This window comes from Anolis carolinensis, chromosome 2 (assembly GCF_035594765.1).
Source record: "Anolis carolinensis isolate JA03-04 chromosome 2, rAnoCar3.1.pri, whole genome shotgun sequence".
NCBI lineage: Eukaryota > Metazoa > Chordata > Lepidosauria > Squamata > Dactyloidae > Anolis > Anolis carolinensis.
In genome coordinates this window covers 322774932-322797919 of record NC_085842.1, presented here as the reverse complement: position 1 = coordinate 322797919, position 22988 = coordinate 322774932, and the positions used below count along the sequence as shown (strand labels likewise).

Genomic DNA, 22988 nt, shown 5'->3' with positions numbered 1-22988 from the left:
CTTCTTCTTCTTCTTCTTCTTCTTCTTCTTCTTCTTCTTCTTCTTCTTTAAAAAAGCTCTTACCATCAAGATGTTTTTCCCAACATGTTGTCGAAGGCTTTCATGGCTGGATTTTTGAGTTTTTCAGGCTGTGTGGCCATGTTCCAGCAGCATTCTCTCCTGATGTTTCACCTGCATCTGTGGCTAATGGCATCTTCAGAGGTTCTCTTGGCAGTGAAGCAAGTGGAGTGTTTATATCCCTGTGGAATAATGTCCAGGGTGGGAGAAAGAACCCACCCTGTGTGAAAGTTGCAATTAGCAAGCTTGAATAGAATTGAGTAGCCTAGTCATTCAGTGAGGGTATCTGCATAGAGGTAGCTTGGCCCCTGTTACCTGGAGGCACCCTCTGCTTGCGAGGTGTTAACTGGTTCGTGATTGTTGCCTGTAGGGAGTTCCCCTGTTTCTGAGTGGTGTTCCTTATTTACTGTCTCGATTCGAATGTTTTTTTAAATACTGGTAACCAGATTTTGTTCATTTTCATGGTTTTACTAAATCAGCTGTAGCAGAGCACTAGATGAACCGACATGGACACAGTATATCATTTGAGAACACAGAAATGTTGGACCACTCTGACAACCACCATGTCAGGCTACACAGAGAAATCCACAAGAAGCAGGTGGACAATTTCAACAGAAATGAGGAAACCATGAAAATGAACACATCTATGGCAGGCATCCTCAGAGGTTGTGAGGTTGTATGTTGTCCGGGCTGTATGCCCATGTTCCAGAAGTATTCTCTCCTGATGTTTCGCCCACATCTATGGCAGGCATCCTCAGAGGTTGTGAAGTTGTATGTTGTCCGGGCTGTATGCCCATGTTCCAGAAGTATTCTCTCCTGATGTTTCGCCCACATCTATGGCAGGCATCCTCAGAGGTTGTGAAGTTGTATGTTGTCCGGGCTGTATGCCCATGTTCCAGAAGTATTCTCTCCTGATGTTTCGCCCACATCTATGGCAGGCATCCTCAGAGGTTGTGAGGTTGTATGTTGTCCGGGCTGTATGCCCATGTTCCAGAAGTATTCTCTCCTGATGTTTCGCCCACATCTATGGCAGGCATCCTCAGAGGTTGTGAGGTTGTATGTTGTCCGGGCTGTATGCCCATGTTCCAGAAGTATTCTCTCCTGATGTTTCGCCCACATCTATGGCAGGCATCCTCAGAGGTTGTGAGGTTGTATGTTGTCCGGGCTGTATGCCCATGTTCCAGAAGTATTCTCTCCTGATGTTTCGCCCACATCTATGGCAGGCATCCTCAGAGGTTGTGAAGTTGTATGTTGTCCGGGCTGTATGCCCATGTTCCAGAAGTATTCTCTCCTGATGTTTCGCCCACATCTATGGCAGGCATCCTCAGAGGTTGTGAGGTTGTATGTTGTCCGGGCTGTATGCCCATGTTCCAGAAGTATTCTCTCCTGATGTTTCGCCCACATCTATGGCAGGCATCCTCAGAGGTTGTGAGGTTGTATGTTGTCCGGGCTGTATGCCCATGTTCCAGAAGTATTCTCTCCTGATGTTTCGCCCACATCTATGGCAGGCATCCTCAGAGGTTGTGGGGTATATCAATGCATATCTTCATACCTCCCAACCTCTGAGGATGCCTGCCATAGATGTGGGCAAAACGTTAGGAGAGAATACTTCTGGAACATGGTCATAATGCCCGGAAAACATACAATCACCTTGTGATCCCAGCCATGAAAGCCTTTGAAAACACATATATTGTTGATTTTTCACATTTTTTTTATTCCCCCCCTGGGATTATTGGGATACAATTCCTAAAAATGTCAAGAATAAAATTTACTCAGAGAAATTGATGTCATGACACAGGAAAATTGAAAATATATCTGAATCAGTGTGAAGCAGGCATGGGCAAACTTCTGGGTGTTATGGCCCTGTTCCTTGCAAGCAAGAGCTCTGCCGTGAACAGCGATCTGTCACGAGAAGACAATAGATAGAGCATTGCAAATAGTTTGCATCAGGACATGCAGAAATGTTCAGAACACAGTGTTCCCTCCCATCATGGAGGCGCACGAGCACAGGGTTTGGCGCATGATCCCGGGCAGCTGCATCCCCTCCTTCAAGACACAAAATCCCTACTGATGCAGCTCATCAGATGGCTTCATTGCCTTTCTTTTTGGCAGAAAGAAGAATTAATTGCAAGGGGAGCCTTGGCTGGAACCAAGGATTCAGAGGGAATTCTCGGCCTGTTTTAATCACACTTCCTTGGGAGTTGGCCCTGGTTTACCTGGCTTGAAAGAAGCACTTGAGAAATGGCACGGATTGTGATTGCCTTTTGTACAAGGGTTGAATGAAAAGTAATGCCTCCACCTTCGTTACTTGGGTTTGGGTGGGAATATTTTAATAAATCAAACGCAGAAATAATCCTTAGAACATGCTCTTTAACTACCACTATTCACTTTCCCACATCATCACCAGACAATTGGATGCATTTCTGCCAATGATGAACAAGTTTTCTGAAACTGTCATGGAAGAAGTCGACACTCTGTTTCTGCAACCGGCATCTCACAGTCCCCATTGTGCGCAGATCTTCCGACAGCCAAGCAAAGCAATACTGTGACCCACACATTCTTGTGAAATGCTGACTATGCTTGAAATTTCTCTCTGAGGGATACAACGATCATCCTAAATCAAGCTGTCAACCTTTTGCTTGTGAAACTCGATTGCTGTCACAGGATGTCCAACTCTTTGTTTGTCACGCAAGTCAGATGTTCCCACCTCAACATCTTTAAACTTACTTGCTCAACGACACACAGGACTCACATCAATACAATCCCCATAAACAGCTTGCATTCTCTGAGGAATCTCCTTTGGGGTGACACCTTTTGCTCTCAAGAATTCGTTGCTTAAGTCGCACTGACCGACTGTCTGCACAGGGCTCCATATTTGGCACTTTAACAACACAACCATCCAATGCTAAGGCTTCCCCATCTGCGCAGAGTTCCATACTTGGCACTTTAACAACACAACCATTTCAATGCTAAGGCTTCCTGCCAAATGGAACTGTAGAGGAGAGTCTACTGAACAAGCCAGGACCTGCCGCAGACCAGGACTGCCATCTGTTGAGGAGTTACAAAGGTGGAGGCATTACTTTTCACCCAACCCTCGTATAATCAAAGTTGAAGAAGGGTGGTTTCTGCTACATTTTGGATGTTGAAAACCCAACACTTTTTGAGATAATGTTCTCTGTTGTCATGTGGAGGCAAGGTTCATGGAGAGAATAAACATAGTTATTTTAGTTTCGGCGCCATTCTTACACAAGTCGAAAAGCTGGTTACAGAAACACAGATAAATGAACGCATGAAGAATGGATTGAGCCTTTCCTGAAAGGATTACAGAGCTGAGTTGTAGACAAGAGATTAAAGAACTAATTTGATTTAGTTTGATGGAGATGCCTTTGGCAGTCCTACTACAAAGCTGGAACAAAGGAGGGGAGGAAAGACACAGAGAACGTGTGATAAGGCCATGCATTATCAAAGAAGATTTATAGTTCTCTGAGGGCTCCAAAATATAAATCTATGATTTTCTCTTTTTTTTAAAGACCCTTTTCCGGACATGCATAAGTTCAAAACATCAGATCGAGACCACCAAACCATAAACCATTACCTAGAGACAGTCACTCTTCGTCACCCTGTTCAGATAATCTCCTGGGAATTGAAAAGGTTGTGCAAATCCCTCTGGCTTTTTCCCAAGCCAGGTAATAATCGGCCTCATTGTGTGTATGCAAAGATAGGTGATTTTCTTTGCCAGTCTGATAAGCCCCAAATGTTGGTACAAGTCACTTGATGCTGTGAGTCTGCTGCTCCTTCATAAGCTTAGAGGGTTGTTGTGTGTTTTTCGGGCTGTATGGCCATGCTCAAGAAGTATTCTCTCCTGACGTTTCACCCATATCTATAGCAGGCATCCTCAGTGGTTGTGAGGTACCTCACAACCTCTGAGGATGCCTGCCATAGATGTGGGTGAAACGTCAGGAGAGAATACTTCTGGAACATGGCCATACAGCCTGGAAAACACACAACAACCCTGTGATTCCGGCCATGAAAGCCTTCAACAACATATAAGCTTAATGTGTCTTGGTTTCTTCTGAGTTGGTTTCTTTGTTCTGGTCTATCTGGTTTAGCAAACGCTCACCAGGCATGGATCCTTTTATCCGTGGTCTGAGATAAATCACGACACATCCACATAAGCAGCCCACACTGACCTCCTTTCTACACCCATCCATTGCAGACCTTTTGTTGGTGTATTTTGGTGTAAGGGTGAAATGTTGAATCAAGTGTTTTGCTGTTGGGTTTTTGCAACAGTGTATTCCGGCATGCTTTCCAGCAGCACACGGGTTAATGGCAGGCCAGCTTGAATGATAGCCTGCCTGGCCAATAGGTCAAGACTTCCGGTCTCAGAAGTGCGGGCAGGACGTTCTTCATTCTGCTATGGAATATGGGAGTTGCTGCCAGAAGAAGAGCTTCGCAGACTATCGGCAAAGAGAGAGGACATGCTTTGCCCTTGCTAGGGAAGCATAGGTCCTATGAGTGATGGACTTTGTAGTTGTATATAGTTTGTATATATAATAAAGCCTTGGAACCGCTGTCATCAGCAGAATTACGACTGTGGTGTCGTTTTTCGGTGCTGCTTAACCGGATGCTTAAGCAGTCAGACGGAGGATGGATTGGTGAGAGGCCTGGCTCACCAATAAATCAGGGTGGTTCGGAGCTAATTAACCCCCTGACACCTTTCTGGTAGATTACTTTGTATTGAAGAGCCAACAACAAATGAAAGAGATAGAAGAATAGGAGACTTCAATCACTCTGATATTTCTTGGAGGATCAATTCCAAGGATATCAGGCTCAACAAACTCCTCACTTGCCCTTAGGATAATTCTATTATCTAGAAGGTAGAAAACACAACAAGGGGTCAGGTAGGCTGTTAGGAATTGTGAGAGTTGAAGTCCAAAACATCCAGAGGGAGGGCCAAAGTTTGCCCATGCCTGCTCTAAATAGTAGTAGTAGTAGTAGTAGTAGTATCGGTAGTAGCAGCATTCCATTCAAATTGTATTACTGTTGGTTTTTGATGCTCCTTTCACTTCATTGCTGTTCTCTGTCTTGTTCTATTGAAAGGAACAGGTAAGAAATAAATACCATCTTCATCATAAAAGCCTTTGGAAAAGAAATTCCATATAAATGAACTATGTTTGCTGGATTTTTTCTTGGCATATTTACAGATGCTTTATTTTTTGCAGGATGCACATTGATTCTTTTTCGAGGAAGTTTGCCTTTTCATATACTTGTTAATACTATCTTTAGTAACTACCTCAAGTTTTTTTTTTTGTGTCAGGAGTAATTTTAGAAACTGCAAATCGCTTCTGGTGAGAGAGAATTGGCCACCTGCAAGGACACTGCCCTGGGGACCCCTGGATGTTTTACCATCCTTATGGGAGGCTTCTCTCGTTTCCGCATGGGGAGCTGGAGCTGACAGAGGGAGCTCATCTACACTCTCCCTAGATTCGAACCAGCAACCTTCAGGTCAGAAACTCAACCTTCAGGTCAGAAACTCAACCTTCAGGTCAGCAGTCTTGCCGGCACAGTGGCTTCAAGTCATTTCTGACCTAATCACAGTATTTTCTTGGCAATATCTGTTCAGAAATAGCCTTTCTGAGGCTGAGAGAGTGCAACTTTCCAAAAGCAATCTAGTACATTTCTTGTCTGAGCAGGGAATCAAACCCTAGTCTCCAGGATTGTAGTCCAGCCTTCAAAGCATCTCACCTCATTTTAAGTAATGCTCCCTGCCAATATATATGGAACCACCGATATTAAGCTTACCGACGTTTAATCTCCTGGATCTCTTTTTAAAAATACAATGCTAGAAAAAAAAATCTCTTTTAATATTAGATAATTTGGAAGAAGCATTAGAAAATGTAACGCTGAGCTTGATAACATAATCTTATTCAAATTCCTTAATTTATGGTTGCTTTGCAGATTGTTTTAAGCCTCTGTTCTTTTATTTGCACGGACTATAATTATCCTTACAGTCACATTGCTTTGGATGATCTACTACCCTGAATGCATGAGTTTCCCTTTATGTGTCTTTAAGATAATCTGCCCTTACGTGAACTCTCCGTGGTTTCTACACTGATGAATCCATTGCAATTAAAATTGTCCATCTCGTGGTGCCCTTGTCCTTGGTTCACCTTAGGGCATTAAAAAAACACAGCTGTCCTGATCGTGGTGCAGCTACACTGTAGAATTAATGCGGTTTGACTCCACCTTTGACTGCCATGGCTCAGAACAATGGAACCTGGGAGCTGTAGGTTGATGAGGCAGAGACAGACTGGGCAAAACTACAAAGCCCATGATTCAACAGCATCAAAGGGCAGGGACTGGGAAGCAGTTCTTCTTGGAAACTTCACCGACTCATTCCACTTAGTAGACCACCAAAGAATATTAAGAGTTGGAAGTGACCACATGAATCATCTAGTCCAGGGGTCCTCAAACTTTTTAAGCCGAGGGCCGGTCCACAATCCTTCAGACTGTTGAGGGGCCAGATTATCATTTGAAAAAAAAATACAAATTCCAATGCACACTGCATATGTCTTATTTGTAGTGCAAAAACAACAACAACAACAAGAACAATGAAAGAACAATACCATATTTAAAAATAAAAAAATTTTTAACCAACATATATTTATCAGGATTTCAATGGGAAGTGTGGTCCTGCTTCTGGCCAATGAGATAGTCAAGTTAATTAGGGTTGTTGTTGTTGTTGTTGTTGTTGTTGTGTGCCTTCAAGTCATTTCAGACTTTAGGTGAGCCTAAGTCTAAAATGTATTTATTTATTTATTTATTTATTTATTTATTTATTTATTTATTGTGTTGTCGAAGGCTTTCATGGCCAGGATCACAGGGTTGTTGTATGTCTTTCGGGCTGTGTGGCCATGTTCCAGAAGCATTCTCTCCTGACGTTTCGCCCACATCTATGGCAGGCATCCTCAGAGGTTGTGAGGTATGGAGAAAACTAAGCAAAGAGGTTAATATATATCTGTGGAAAGTCTAGGGTGAGAGAGGTCAGTGTGAATGTTGTGTAGTTAATCACTTTAATTAGCATTGAAAAGCTTATCTGCTGTCTTCTTCCTGCCTCTGGGGCATCCTTTGTTTAGAGTCGTTAACTGCCCTAGGTTGATTCATGTCTGGAAATCCTCTGTTTTCAGAGTATTGCTTTTTATTTACTGTTCTGATTTTTGAGTTTTTTAATACTGGTAGCCAGATTTTGTTCATTTTCATGGTTTCTTCCTTTCTGTTGAAGTTGTCCACATGCTTGTGGATTTCAATGGCTTCTCTGTGTAGTCTGAATCAACCTAGGGCAGTTAACGACTCTAAACAAAGGATGCCCCAGAGGCAGGAAGAAGACAGCAGATAAGCTTTTCAATGCTAATTAAAGTGATTAACTACACAACATTCACACTGACCTCTCTCACCCTAGACTTTCCACAGATATATATTAACCTCTTTGCTTAGTTTTCTCCATACCTCACAACCTCTGAGGATGCCTGCCATAGATGTGGGCGAAACGTCAGGAGAGAATGCTTCTGGAACATGGCCACACAGCCCGAAAGACATACAACAACCCTATTTATTTATTTATTTTTTACTGCATTTATTTGCTACATTTGTATCACACCATTCTCACCCCAAAGGGGACTCAGAGTGGCTTGCAAATTATATGTACATACAATATATTATATTATTAGCATAGCACAATATTAGCATTATATATTACTATATTGAACTATACCACTATACTGTAATATTATTAGTAATATTATATGTAATATAGAATATATAATTAATATTATTATTATATGGTATTATTATTAGTGTTATACTGTATTACATTATAATATTATTATCAATATTATATGTATATACAATATATTATATTATAAAACTGAGGGCGGGGGCCAGGTAAATGACCTCGGAGGGCCGCATCCACCCCCCGGGCCTTAGTTTGGGGACCTCTGATCTAGTCCATGGAAATGCACAATCAAACCACTCTGACAGATGGCCAGCCAGCATCTGTTTAAAAGCTTCCAAGGGAGGAGTTTCCACCAGAGTCCAAGGCAGAGAGTTCCATTGCTAAACTACTTTTCTTAGTCAGGAAGTTCTTCCTAATGTTTAGATGGAATTTCCTTTCTTTCCTGTCATTTGAACCCATGGCTCCATTGAGTCTTAATTTCCAGGGCAGCAGAAAACAAGCCTCTCACTCTTCCTTATGACATCCTTTCACATATTTATCCATGGTTCTCATGTCTCCTCTCCACCTTCCCTTCTGCAGCTAAACAGACCCAGCTCTTTAAGATGCTCCTCAGAGGGATTGATGGTCTTCAGGCCTTTGATCCTTTTAGTTGCCCTCTTCCTCTGGGCACCTTCCAGCTTGTCAATCTCTTTTTTAAATTGTGGGGCCCAGAATTGGACATAGGGTCACAGGTAAACAGGTCTAAACAAAGCAGAATAGCCACCATGACTTCCCTCCATCTAGACCAGGGGTCCCCAAACTAAGGCCCGGGGGCCGGATGCGGCCCTCCAAGGTCATTTACCTGGCCCCCGCCCTCAGTTTTATAATATAATATTTTATATCAGTTTTAATAATATAATATATTGTATATACATATAATATTGATAATAATATTATAATGTTATACAATATAATATTAATAATAATACCATATAATAATATTAATTATATGTTGTATGTTACATATAATATTACAGTATAGAGGTGTAGTTCATTATAGTAATATATAATGCTAATATTGTGCTATGCTAATAATATAAAATATTGTATATACATACAGCTGCTCTGAGTCCCCTTCGGGGTGAGAAGGGCGGGATATAAATGTAGTAAATAAATGCAGTAAATAAATAATTAATTTTGGACTTAGGCTCGCCCAAAGTCTGAAATGACTTGAAGGCACAACAACAACAATCCTAATTAACTTGACTATCTCATTGGCCAAAAGCAGGCCCACACTTCCCATTGAAATCCTGATACGTTTATGTTGGTTAAAATTGTTTTCATTTTTAAATATTGTTTTGCTCTTTCATTGTTGTTGTTGTTTTGCACTACTAATAAGACATGTACAGTGTGCATAGCAATTTGTTCGGGTTTTTTTTCCAAATGATAATTCGGCTCCTCAACAATCTGAAGGATTGTGGACCGGCCCTCTGCTTCAAAAGTTTGAGGATCCCTGATCTAGACCCTGGGCTCCTTTAGATGCAGCCCTAAATCCCATTGGCGTTTTTAGCTGCAGCATAACACTGGTGCCTCATGCTCAACTTGCCGTCCACAAAGACTCCAAGATCTTTTTCATATGCAACTCTGTTGTTAAGCCAGGTATCACCCTGGTGTGCATTTTGGTTTTTTCTGCCTAAGTATCCAACATTTCATGTGTTGAAATTCCTTTTGTTGGTTTTGGCAAATCAGCTCTCGTCTGTTGAGGTCCTTCTGAATTCTGATCCTGTCCTCTGGAGTATTAGCTCTCCCCATCTGCAAACTTGATCAGCATTCCCTTTAAACCATGCATGGGCAAACTTCATCCCTCCTTCCAGGTGTTTTGGACTTCAATAGTTCCTAACAACATACCAGCTGTCGGGAATTGTGGGAGTTGAAGTCCAAAACACCTGGAGGAGCAAAGTTTGCCCATGCCTGTTTTAAACATTCAAACCTGTGTGTCCAGTGCCATCACCGGGAGCCATTCCTCACTTTTGCCAGGAAACCTCAATGTACTTTATTTACTAAGACCCCTAATTTCCTTTCACATGTGCTGCTTTCAGATGGATGATGCCTGGTTTGAAAGCGGTCTATGTGAAAGGGATCTAGGAGTCTTAGTAGACTCCAGGCTGAACATGAGTCAACAATGTGATGCGGCAGAGAAAAAGGCTCAATGAAATTCTAGCTTGCATCAATAGGATTAGTGTTCAAATCACAGGAGTCATAGTCCCTCTCTTCTGCTTTGGTGAATCCTAAACTAGAATATTCCTGGGTCCACATCTGGGCAAAGCAATTCAAGAAATTAACAAGCAGGAAAGCATCCAAATGGCCAAAGGTCTATTTGAAAGAACATCTCATTGAGGAAGGGGGGGGGGGGGGGAGCTTGTTTTCTGCAGCTTCAGAGACTAGGACACAGGTCAGTGGGGTCTAATTTTAGGAAGAGTTTCCATATAGGGAGAGCTTTCTGATGGTAACTTTCATAGTGGAACGTGCTGTTGCTTGGGATGCTTGATGGTGTCTCCTTCTCTGGAGGTTTTCAGGTAGCGTCTGGATGGAGGGTTTTAATTCTGAAGAGGCGAGACTGGGTGGGTCTCTTCCAATGTTATTATTCTACTAGACCCCATCCTTCTTGCCCTGTGCATTCCTTGTGTCTCTGGCTCAAAGCCTCTGCCGATTCAGCAACACTCAAGCAAATGCGGCCGTAATGTTCACTGAATGTTTTGACCCGATTTCACCTGTGGCCTCTAATACACAAACTGGTTGCCTCCAAGCAAATGCCATCTGGCCTCATCGGCAGAGAGAACCTCTCTCCTGCCTGGGACCTAAACTGGGCAACTTGTGGGAGACCCATTCCCTCCTGGGCTTGCCATGCTGGTCTCTTCCTTCCTTCCTTCCCCATGGCTCAGGGCTGAAATGTGCTGTCAAAAACCTGTTTTATTAAAGCCATAAATCAGCAGCGGCATTTTCTGGGAGAAATGGGGCAGAAATTAATCAAGGCTTGCTTTCAAGTTCATCCATTACTGCACAAAGAGGACAGAATTCTCTTTAGCAGAGTCACCCAACAGAATGAGAAGTGGGGTGCTGTGTGGTTTTCAGGCTGTATGGCTGCGTTCTAGCAGCATTTTCTCTTGATGTTTTACCTGCATCTGTGGCTGGCATAATCCTCTGAAGATGCTAGCCATAGAGGCAGACAAAATGTCAGGAGAAAATGCTGCTAGAACATGGCCATACAGCTTGGAAACCAAACACCACCACAGTGAGTCCAGCCGTGAAAGCCGGACAATTCAATGCATATGAGCACTCTCAGGCCATTACTAAGCACCTTGGACTTTATTGAATGAACCCATTATTGCACAACAGCTATAGAATTGTGGAGTTGGGAGACCACAAGGGCCATCCAGTCCAACCCACTTCTGCCGTAAAGTAAGACGCTGTCCAAGCTCCAAAGAAGGTTAACTCCACCAGACTCCCAGGTAGAAGCATATTCTATGGTCAAACAGCTTTTAACATCAGGAACTTCTTCCTAAGGTTTAGATGGAATCTCCTTTCCTGCAATATGAATCCATTACTCCATTGGGCAAAGCAGAGGTTCCCAAACTGTGGACCACGGAATCCTAAAGTTCTGCAAAAACACCACAGGAGTTCCACAAAAAGTATTTAAAATCAATTTAAAAATGGATTTAAAATACAGGCACACAAGACCAATTCTTTGATTTGTAGTCTCTGTAAGAGCACTGACCTTTATGCTACACCTATCAGGTATGTTACTGGCTACACTTTTCAACATTTTGCAACAAGTGTAATTCATGGTGTAGTCTATTTTTCACGATGATTCCACATTTCTTTGGGAATTGTTTTCTTTCTTGTACAGCTTTTGAGATAAAAAGGGGCCGGGCTGTGGCGCAGCTGGCTAGTAACCAGCTGCTATAAATCACCGAGAGGTCATGAGTTTGAAGCCCAAGTCGGGTTAAGCCTCCGACCATTAAAAAAAAAAAAAAGCCCCGGCTTGCTGTTGACCTATGCAGACCCGAAAGACAGTTGCATCTGTCAAGTGGGGAAAATTTAGGTACGCTTTATGCGGGAGGGTAATTTAACTAATTTACAACACCATAAAACTGCCAGCAAAACACGAGGAAAAGAATGAGGAAGAACAGCCACCAGTGGACAGTGAAGCAACAGCTCCCCGTGGCCGGAATCGTGAAACTGGAAAGATGTTAAAATGCCTTTGTGTCTGTCTAAACTGAATGTTGTTTGTCTGTTGGCATTGAATATTTGCCATATATGTGTTCATTGTAATCCGCCCTGAGTCCCCTTCGGGGTGAGAAGGGCGGAATATAAATACTGTAAATAAATAAATAAATAAATAAGACATTTGGGATATTATTCATAAAATATCAGAAAATTCTACTCAGAACTTGGATGTTATATAGAAAATTGGGGAACATATTTTAATTAGGATAAAATGGTCCAAAATATTTTTTTATTAAAAATCAGGGATACAGTTTAGATTCCAAGAAAAGTAAATGTCTTTTTCATAGAGCCATGGTATCAATAGTTAGAAGAGATCCCAGGGGCCATCCAGCCCAACCCCTTGCTGCCATGCAGGAAAATTACCATCAAAGCAGCCCCAACGGATGGCCATCCAGCCTCTGCCTAAAAGACTGCAAAGGAGGGAGGAGCTTCCATCAGACTCTGAGGCAGAGAGTTCTACTGCTGAATAGTTATTACCATCATGAAGTTCTTCCTAATATTCAGGTAGAATCTGAAAATCATTAAGTTTAGCCTATTCTTTGTTTAGGCTGGTTTAAATTAGTGTTTTTAATAAGGCTGCTTCAGTGAAAACAAGCTAATCAAATTTGTATTATGAACTGTTTGGGCTATATTAAATTTTGTTGTAAACTACCTTGGGTTCTATATCGGAGAAAAGGGAGAGATACAAATGAAAATAGTAAATTCAAAATGCAGAGGCCATCTAGAGCAAGAGCTCAGAAGCTACTATGGAAAGTGCAGCCATAAATGGCAAACAAAACTCTGCCCCAATGTACAGTCTTAAAGGAATGTACTCCCCATAAATGAAGTCTAGGCTGGAGAGCCTTCTATGCCAAAGACAAAAGTTCTCTTTGGCTTCAACAGAACTGCCTGTATATTTTAAGATAACCGACAGACACAAGTAAGTTACACTGCATGCAAAAACAAACAGCATAAAAGATTAAAGAGTGGCTTTTCCAAAGGGAGATATATTGAGACTGAAAAATAGATAGAGCAGACAAGCATCAACCTTCGGGTGCACTTGCTGTCAGCAAGAAAGTATTTCAGAGAGGAGACATGAGAACAAAGGGGAGAGACTGGCAGCGATGCCACCAGGTATACTTCAGAGAAGAAGCACTGAGGAAATTGCAGCTCCATGGGATTGAGTTACTGGAGGATTCCCCCAAAGTGGCTGTCATTAAGACCTGCTTAATCTCCAAGGCAACACAAAAGTGCTGGCAAGAATTCTCCATGATAAAAACTCCAATTTCGCATTATTCGAGTTGTTAATATGGGCCGTTCTCTAGACTTGGAACAACAGCATAGTAAATAATGTATTTGAAAGGATGTCATATCAAAGAGGGGCAAAGCTTGTTTTCTGCTGTTGTAGAGACTGGGACACAATGGAGCCATGGGTTCAAATGGCAGGAAAAGAGATCCCATCTACACATTAGGAAGAACTTCCTGACAGTCAAGAGTTGTTTGATTGTTTGACAGTGGAAGATGCAGCAGCCTGAGTCCTGTAAAGTCTCCTTCTCTGGAGGTTTTGAAACAGAGGATGGATGGTCATTTGTTGGGAGGGCTTGCATTGTGCATTCCTACCTGGCAAAAAAAGGATGGACTGGATGGCCCCTTGAGGTCCTTCCCAACTCTGTGATTTTATGTAATGTTCTCATAAATTACAGGATTTGACTCCAAGCTTAGTATTTGCCTATGGTGTCTGATAATTAAATGCCAGGCCTGGAAATGACCACATGCTCACAGTCAGACCTCCACATTTACAAGTTTCAATTCTGTGATTTGATTAGTCACGGATTTGATTAAGGTGACTCTATAGACATTAACTATAGGGTTGCATTTGGAAACCTAGAGATTCCAGGAGAGACCACATCAATCAAATCCATGAATAGTGAAATCCACAAAACTGAAACCCAGAAATGTGGGCTGACTGTACATTACTCACAAATTTGATTACTGTTTTCTTCAGGAATCTCTAGGTCTTCCAGGGTGACTTGATATTGAACCTCTGACAGGGGCTGACCACAGAGTAAACCTGGAGGACCTAGAGACTCTTAGAGAAGTGCTTTCTCTGTTTAAAAGAAGTGGGTTTTAATTCAGTTTCCCCACCTTCACGGAGTTCTGCATCTCCTAACCCGCACAGAGGTGCCTACCAAATATATTAATTTTTAGTAGCTGATCCGTTGGCAATCATATCAGTTTCTCCAAATATTTTTCAAAGTAGGGAAAGAAAAAAATATGTCTGCAAACCACATCCCCAGCACCAATGCAGAAGGTTCTTTGGAGCATCAAACCCTTTAAGGACTAGAGCAGAGAACAAAGTGCCAGACCTCAACTAAAAATCAATATATTGTCGAAGGCTTTCATGGCCAGGATCACAGCGTTGTTGTATGTCTTTCAGGCTGTGTGGTCATGTTCCAGAAGTATTCTCTCCTGACATTTCGCCCACATCTATGGCAGAGGATGCCATAGATGTGGGCGAAACGTCAGGAGAGAATACTTCTGGAACATGGCCACACAGCCCGAAAGACATACAACAACCCTAAAAATCAATATTTTTGACATAGTCAAATCATGCTTCATTAAGAGATTTAAATGAAGGCAAAGCAGGACTGATGTATTCAGACACAGCAGAAAAGAAATACTGGGCAAACCAAGTAACGTCTCTGCCTTGAAAACAAATGAATAGCTCGTTAGCAAAAAACATACATTGCCCCTCACTTTATTAACCAAAAATATATATAATTTCAGATCCCACAATCAATAGTTCTTAGGTCTTACAAGATAGTTTGAGTCTTTTTAATTTGTGACACAAATTGGCACACAATCACACAAGTAAAACCCAGCCCAACAAGCATCTCCCTGTCTTTATGCCAAACCAAGGTGTGATTCTCCTTTCTTGAATGTCCAGGAAGGTTTAAGTTTTTTATTTAAAGTATTGAGCTTCCCAGAAGCTGTAAGGAGTTAGTAAAAGTTTCATAGTAACAGCAAAACAATTCATGATTTGGGAGTGGGCATCCAGTAAGTTGTCCCATAATATGGGAATTTGACAAAATTGCAACGTGCAAGACTCTTGCAACGGCAAGAGAACCAGATAACGGAAGGGGAAAAGCTGCCTCCATCAGCCATTCTTGTACCGCTAAGGAAGATCCTGCATTTCCTTTCCACAACTATTCCAAGCACCCCTTTCTTGAACAGATTTCATGCAATGCACTAAATCCTTTCCCCATAAGGGAAAAACCCAAAGCTAGAAAGCCTTCTTATTCAATCCATTGAATAATACTTGTTTTTACACTTAGACAGACACATCTGTCCTTTCCCCCTTCCCCAATGTAACTTCCCTCTCTCACTATTTCCAAATTTAAGATGAAAAACTCTCCGTAAGGGGAAAATTCAAAGCTAGAAGACCTTCATGTTCAATCCATCCACTATGACTTGGTGTTGACGTTCAGACAGACAGATCTGCCCATCCCCTCCTCGATTTAACTTCCCTCTCTCATTGTTTCCAACATTAGGGTGAAAACTGTCTGGCTTTCCTTGCTTCTGGAGACTATTACTGGCAATCTGAAGCTCAGCTTCCTCAGGGCTTCTTGTAGGAGTCCTCTCGTCCGAGGGAACGTGGATGCTTCCCGGCCCGGCCAAACCCTCTTCCGCCTCCTCCTCCTCCTCCTCCTCCTCCTCCCTGCTTCCTCTTGGCCTGGCCTTGAGATTCTGACTTGAGCGTCTCCAACCAGAAGGCATCAAAGGACCCTGGGGCTTGATACCCCGGCTCCTGAGTGTCCAGGGGGTCTTTGCTCAGCAGGACACAAATAGCAGGAATGTTCCGCTTCACTGTCAAAGGGTCAAGGCCAGCCTCTGGAACGATGGGTTCCCAGATCTCCTCTATTAGCTTGAAGAACACTTTGGTGATCTGGTGGAGGTGCTTCATCCTCCTCTTCATGATCTCCACGCAGGTGATCGTCTTGCTGATCGCTTTGCCCGCTCCGCTGAAGAGGACCTGCCTCATGGCATCGGACTCCATCTTGCCGATGGCGTAACCCATCAGGTTCCGGATTTTGCTGCCATCCTTCACTTTCATCTCAATGATATCAGGGGGCAAGTTGGTGAAAGGAAGAGGAGAAGGCTTCTCCACCGTCTTGGATTTCTGATAATTCTCCATGATTGACACTTGATACCAAGCAAAGAGAAGAAAAGTAAAACTTAAACATGTATCCAGAGGTGTAGTGTCTAACGCTAAGGCAAGCAATATGAATTTTACATATATACATATTATTATTATGTTTACTTATACCCCGCTTTATCGCTCCCAAAGAAGACTCAAAGCAGCTTACATTAAAAGGATTACCACATAATTTAAAATATAAAGGTAAAGGTTTTCTCCTGACATTAAAACTAGTCGTGCTCGACTCCAGGGGTGCTCATCTCCATTTCTAAGCCATAGATGCCTCCAAGGTCATGTGGCCAGCATGACTGCATAGAGCGTTGTAACCTTCCCACTGAAGTGGTACCTATTGATCTACTCACATTTGCATGTTTTTGAACTGCTAGGTTGGCATAAGCTGGGGCTAACAGCAGGAGCTCACCCCGCTCCCGAGATTCAAGCCATATACCTTTCAGTCAGCAAGTTCAGCAGCTCAGCAGTTTAATCAGCTGTGCCACCGGGGGCTCCAATTTAAAATATACAAATATGCAAACATTATGACAGAACTGAACATAACAGTATTTAGAAAATTGCAGTTAAAACCCATTAAAACATATTCAAAGCTAAAAACCACCACACCTTCTGACTTGATCTTAAAAACCTTCTTTAAAAGCCTGTCTGAATAAGCTTTTCGCCTGCCACCGGAAGGAGCCATTCTGGCTTGTAATGACTTTATAAGAGGTCAATTAGTGCATCAGCCTGACTCTTAATAGTGTCCCAAAGTGTGTGTGGGGGGCGGGGAGGGAAGGAGCTAAACAGATCTCTGTAACAGAATGTTGTACATCTAGAGTTCAGAATACATCTCAAAATGTTACGAACTCTTCTTCAACTCATTTGACCACATGAAAAGCAGAAGCCTTCTAGTGAAGAAAAATATTACAAAAAGCTTTTAGTTATTTTGGCCATATTTTAGTCATAAAACTAGAGTGCTCTTGCAGAACTGTACAGAAATGTATTTCCAATATTTAAATGCTTTTCACTCTAGTCTTAAAATCCAAAGGGAACACAAATAATTGGCAATGAATTCAACTGCTGTAATTCAGTCATATTTCAATAATAAAACTAGAGTGTTGTTGCAAAGCTGTACAGAAAGGTCTAATACTTCAGATGTGTTGCACTAAATATTTAATTGCTTTTCACTCTAAACTCTTAACATGCTTTTCTTTCTGTCCTAGTACCCATTTCTTTCTTATTTAATTCCCACTTTCTGTCTCTACTCAGGTTCAAATTGGTTCTATCATAAAAACATGGAAAACGTTTATTAAACTGCAAAAAACTTTGTTTTTGACATCCTGCAGCACGTTTGGCTAGAGTTTTTCAATGAATAAGTCTTAGCCAATTCAACATAGATTGTGGCAGCCACAAAAATGAAGTTTCTGGAGTATAACAACTAGTGTACTTTTAAAATAAGTACCACGCAACTAAACAGGAAATAACACATTCAATCCAGGAACATTTTTTAAAGGCATAATTGGATATATTGAATATATTGGATTATAGTGTAATTGGATATGAATTCAGCGGCTAAAATCTCACATAAAACCTAATCAACAGGCATTTTTTCCATCTAGTGTATGTGCTGAATCTAAGTCTTAATTAATGTGTTTAGTTTACAAATCATAAGAATCCGAGCTGGAAGAGACCACATGACCCATCTAGTCCAATCTCCTGCAATGCAGGAAAATACAATGAAAGCACTTTTGGCAGATGGCCATCCAGCCTCTACTTAAAAACCTTCAGAGAATGACTCAACTGGACTCCAAGGCAGCATTATATTTCTTTATATTGAACACCTCTGAATGTCAGGACATTCTTCCTAATGTTCAGGTGGATTCTCTTTTCCTCCAGTTTTAAGCCATGGCTCCGTTCTGTCCTCGAAAACAAGCTTGCTCCCTTTTTGATGTGGTAGTCTTTCAAATATTTCAACCTGGCTCTCATATCCCTTTCTCTCAACCTCCTCTTCTCCAAGCTGATCATCCCCTGTACCTCCTTTAGCCATTCCTCAGAGGGATTCATGGTTTCCCAACCTTGGCCCAGTTTGGTGGCCCTTCTCTAGAAACCTTCCAGCTGGATCATCTCATCCTTAAATTGTGTTGCTCCTGACATAGTCTTTTTACAGGCAAGGCTTGACGTAAGCAGAAGAGAATGGAACTATGGCTCCCCTCAATCTAGCCACTAGACTCTTTTGGAGTCAGTATAGAATCACATTGACCTTTTTAGCTGCCGCAGCACACTACCGGTTCATGTTCAGCTTAGAATAAGCTTAAGACCTATCTCTTAAGCCTGCCTTGAGTCCCCTAAAGGGTTGAGAAAGGTGGGATTTAAATACGGTAAATAAATAAACTTGAGGCCTATCTCTTCCAGCAGCCTGATCCAGTCAATTTGAACTTGTGATATTTAACCTGTATTTTATTGGTAAATTATAAGCTGCATTTTACATGTGAGTACTGTATTTGTTATAAGCATTTCAATGGGGCTTTGTTCTATATTGTACCCTGCCTCAAGCTGCAAGGAGAGGTAGGTAACAACTTATTACAATATATAAAGCAGGGTATAAATAGAATAATAATAATAATAATAATAATAATAAGGTAATTAAACTTAAATAATTGAAACACATTATAAAAATACCACAAATATACATATTAAGATGTATTTCTATTAAGAAGATAAATATTAAAACATATTTCTATAAAATACATATTAAAATACACACAACAGAGATGAAAATATAGGTCACACACTTAAAATTCATGCTTTAAAACTGCCAGGCAGAAGGGGGATTGGACTGGATGGCCTTTGGGAGTGTCTTCCTACTCTAGGATTCTATGAAAAGAAATAACTTTGGATAATAAGTGAATTCTATTGAAATAAATTCCTTTTGTAGGAAGTTGCCCATTTAAGATGCCAGTCCCAAGAAGCTTGAGTCTCCTTTGTGGAAAGAAAAAACATAGTAAATAAAGATAATATCATCATAAAACATAATATAGTAATAGGGTTGCTGTGAGTTTTCCTGGGCTATATGGCCATGTTCCAGAAGCATTCTCTTCTGACATTTCACCCACATTTATGGCAGGCATCCTCAGAGGTTGGAAACTGGGCAAGTAAGGTTTATATATATCCGTGTGGAATAATGTCCAGGGTGGGAGAAAGAACTCTTGTCTGTTTGAGGCAAGTGTGAATGTTGCAACTGGCCACCGTGACTAGCATTGTCTTTGGAGCTTCAAAGTCTAGATGTTTCCTGCCTGGGGGAATCCTTTGTTGGGAGGTGTTAGCTGGCCCTGATTGTTTCGTGTCTGGAATTCCCCTGTTTTTTTAATGCTGCTCTTTATTTACTGTCCTGATTGTAGAGTTTTTTTAATACTGGTAGCCAGATTTTGTTCATTTGCATGGTTTCCTGCTTTCTGCTGAAATTGTCCACATGCAAGGAAGCTGATGAAGAAACACAACCTACAAACTATCTACAGACCCACTAAGAAAATCGAACAAATGCTACGTTCAGCAAATGACAAGAGGGATCCTCTCACCTCTTCAGGAGTCTACCGTATACTATGCAGCTGTGGACAGGTCTCCATAAGGACCACCAAACGCAGCAGCATTGCCCAGGTATGCATCAAGGAACATGAAAGGCACTGCAGACTGATTCAACCAGAGAAGTCAGCCATAGCACAGCACCTGATGATTTAAGCAGATGCTGGATGGCCATCTTCCTGGGGTGCTTTGAATGTGATTTTCCTGCTTCTTGGCAAGAGGTTGGACTGGATGGCCCAAGAGGTCTCTTTCAACTCTATGATTCTATGAACCAACCTGGACACAACATATTATTTGAGTATAAAGAAATCAGGATCACTCTGGCAACTCTAAAATCAGGACAGTAAATAAAGAACATCACTCAGAAGACAGGGGAATTCCAGACAGGAAACAATCAGGGCCAGCTAACACCTCTCAACAAAGGATTCCCCCAGGTAGGAAGCAGCCAGGCTTTGAAGCTGCAATTTATTTATTTATTTATTTATTACATCACTTCTACCCCACCATTCTCACCCATCAGAGGACTCAGGGTGGCTTACAATATAAACATATACAGTAGAGTCTCACTTATCCAAGCTAAACGGGCCGGCAGAAGCTTGGATAAGCGAATATCTTGGATAATAAGGAGGGATTAAGGAAAAGTCTATTAAACATCAAATTAGGTTATGATTTTACAAATTAAGCACCAAAACATCATGTTATACAACAAATTTGACAGAAAAAGCAGTTCAATACGCAGTAATGTTATGTTGTAATTACTGTATTTACGAACTTAGCACCAAAATATCACGACATATTGAAAACATTGACTACAAAAATGGCTTGGATAATCCAGAAACTTGGATAAGCGAGACTCTACTGAACATCAAAAAACGGTTTACATCAGATTTAAAAATCTATCGAGATTAAAAATTACAATAAAATCAAGAGTATACATTAAAAAAACATACATAATTATACATTTAAATATACATTTAAGGCGCTTTTCATGTCCAGGTGGGCCATTCAATGCTAATCACGGTGGCCAACTGCAACCTCCACACTTGCCTCCAACAGACAAAAGTTCTTTCTCCCACCCTGGACATCATTCCACAGATATATAAACCCCACTTGCCCTGTTTCCAACGGACCTGTCAACCTCTCGGGATGCTTGCCACAAATGTGGGCGAAATGTCAGGAGAGAATGCTTCAGGTACATGGACAGACAGCCCGGAAAACTCACGGAAACCCTATGAACATAATAAAGGCTTGGAGTCTCCTTTGTGGAAAGAAAAAGCATTATAAATAAACATAATATTAGTAATAATAATGGTGTAGGCCCAGTTCGGCTCTCGCTCACCGGCAACGCGCCTCCTCAGGCAGCGCTCAGGAAAAAATGGCGACTCTCTTGCGTCCTCCTGCGCATGCGTGATGCAGGCGCCCCCTTATGACGCAGCGGAGAAACCCGGAAGAGAGTTTTCCGCACAGAACGAGAAGCTAAGCATTGTAAGGAGGGAAGCGAAGCCCCGCCCCCGCCTTCCCATTGGCTAAGGCGCCAAGCAAGACCACGCCCCTGAGCTGAAGGAGTGCATTACACAGCTAGCCGCCAGGGGGCGAGTTGGAAAAGTTATTGTTTATAGGGAATTTAATAGCATGTTTGTTTGTTTGTTTATTTGGCTGCATGTTGCAAGTCGCTTCTGGTTGTGTGAGAAGCAGCCGTCTACAAAGACTGTTTAAGGGAGGCCCGGATGTGTCAGGGTCCTGCGGGGAGGCTTCTCTTATGTCCGCCATCTATGCTGATGATCGTGCCATCACCACTCAATCAGGGAGCTTTGAAATAATAATATTAATAATAATAAAAAACTTTATTTATACCCCACCACCATCTCCCCGCAGGGACTCGGGGCAGCTTACATGGGGCAGAGGCCCAAACAACATACAGACAAAATAAAAGCAACATAATACAAATCACAATATAAAAAAAGATATTTTTTTTCGTGTCAGGAGCAACCGGAGTTGCTTCTGGAGTGAGAGAATTGGCCGTCTGCAAGGACGTTGCCCAGGGGACATTGCTCGGATGTTTTGATGTTTACCATCCTTGTGGGAGGCTTCTCTCATGTCCCCGCATGGAGCTGGAGCTGATAGAGGGAGCTCATCCACACTCTCCCCGGGTGGGATTCAAACCTGGAAGCCTTCAAGTCAGCAACCCAACCTTCAAGTCACAAGGCTTTTATCCCCTAGGCCACCGGAGATAAAAAGATAAAACAGTAATACAGTATGAAACAAGAGCATTATAAGAGTTAAAACCAATCAATTAAAACAACAATGCAAGGATAAAAAATTGCATTTAAAACACATAAATGGTAAGGCCATAATAAATGGTTGAACAGAAGCGCTCTGAAGCTTTAGGTGCTCTTACTGCTTATTGCAGGGAAACCCCCTGATTCCTAATCCATCTAAAACGCAGACATGTGCTTTCCACCTTAAGAACAGACAAGCATCTTGAGCTCTGAGGATGACCTGGGGAGTATTGCATTACACCCAAATTCCCGGGAGTCACTCTGGACATACAAGAAGCCAGCTTCTGGTCAAAGGACATGTAGTATAATGCCAAGTTTTTACAAAATGGTTTGTGTTTTCAGATATATTACAGCTTGTACCTCGGTTCACTTTTGACACAATACATAATAAAATAGCATGTTTATTATGCATTTTTTTCTTATGCATTCATATTCATTTATTCCACATTACTTCTCTTAGATTTTATAATTAAATTAATTGTTTATTTTACATTATTTCCATTAGATTTTATGATATATTATATGTCAGAGTAATTTGCAGCACAACAGTAGATGGAGTCAGTGGAAAGCAGAACGAAGTGACATCCAGAGAATTTGGTAAAACTACAGTATATACAAAGTTTAACTGAAAGCAGTAATAAAGACACACAGACTTGCAGACAAACACAGGACTTGACTCTACTCTAGGCAGACAGAACAGAACTGAACTGATGCAATCAGTAATGCACAAACACTTGTGTCTGGACACTCCCCAGTTTCAGCCACACATCAAGGTCATCACAGCTTCTCAGTAATTAACTCTTTCCAGACTATAGTACACTCTGGATGATGCAATCAGTATGCAATACAAACCAAGACACAAATTGCATTTAAACACTATCAATACACAAATCCCACATTAACATTA

At 41.6% G+C, this 22988-nt stretch overlaps 1 protein-coding gene across 1 annotated transcript; it reads right to left on the bottom strand.

Annotated features, from left to right (window-relative positions):
* Nucleotides 1–14776: 14776 nt before the first annotated feature.
* On the bottom strand, nucleotides 14777–21292 carry rpp25l (ribonuclease P/MRP subunit p25 like). Its single transcript, XM_008120589.2, has 2 exons — nucleotides 21142–21292; nucleotides 14777–16237 (listed from the first exon to the last, which is right to left on the bottom strand). Exon 2 carries the CDS (start codon nucleotides 16227–16229, stop codon nucleotides 15651–15653), a length of 579 nt encoding a protein of 192 aa, XP_008118796.2. The 5' UTR covers nucleotides 16230–16237; nucleotides 21142–21292; the 3' UTR covers nucleotides 14777–15650.
* Nucleotides 21293–22988: the final 1696 nt, after the last annotated feature.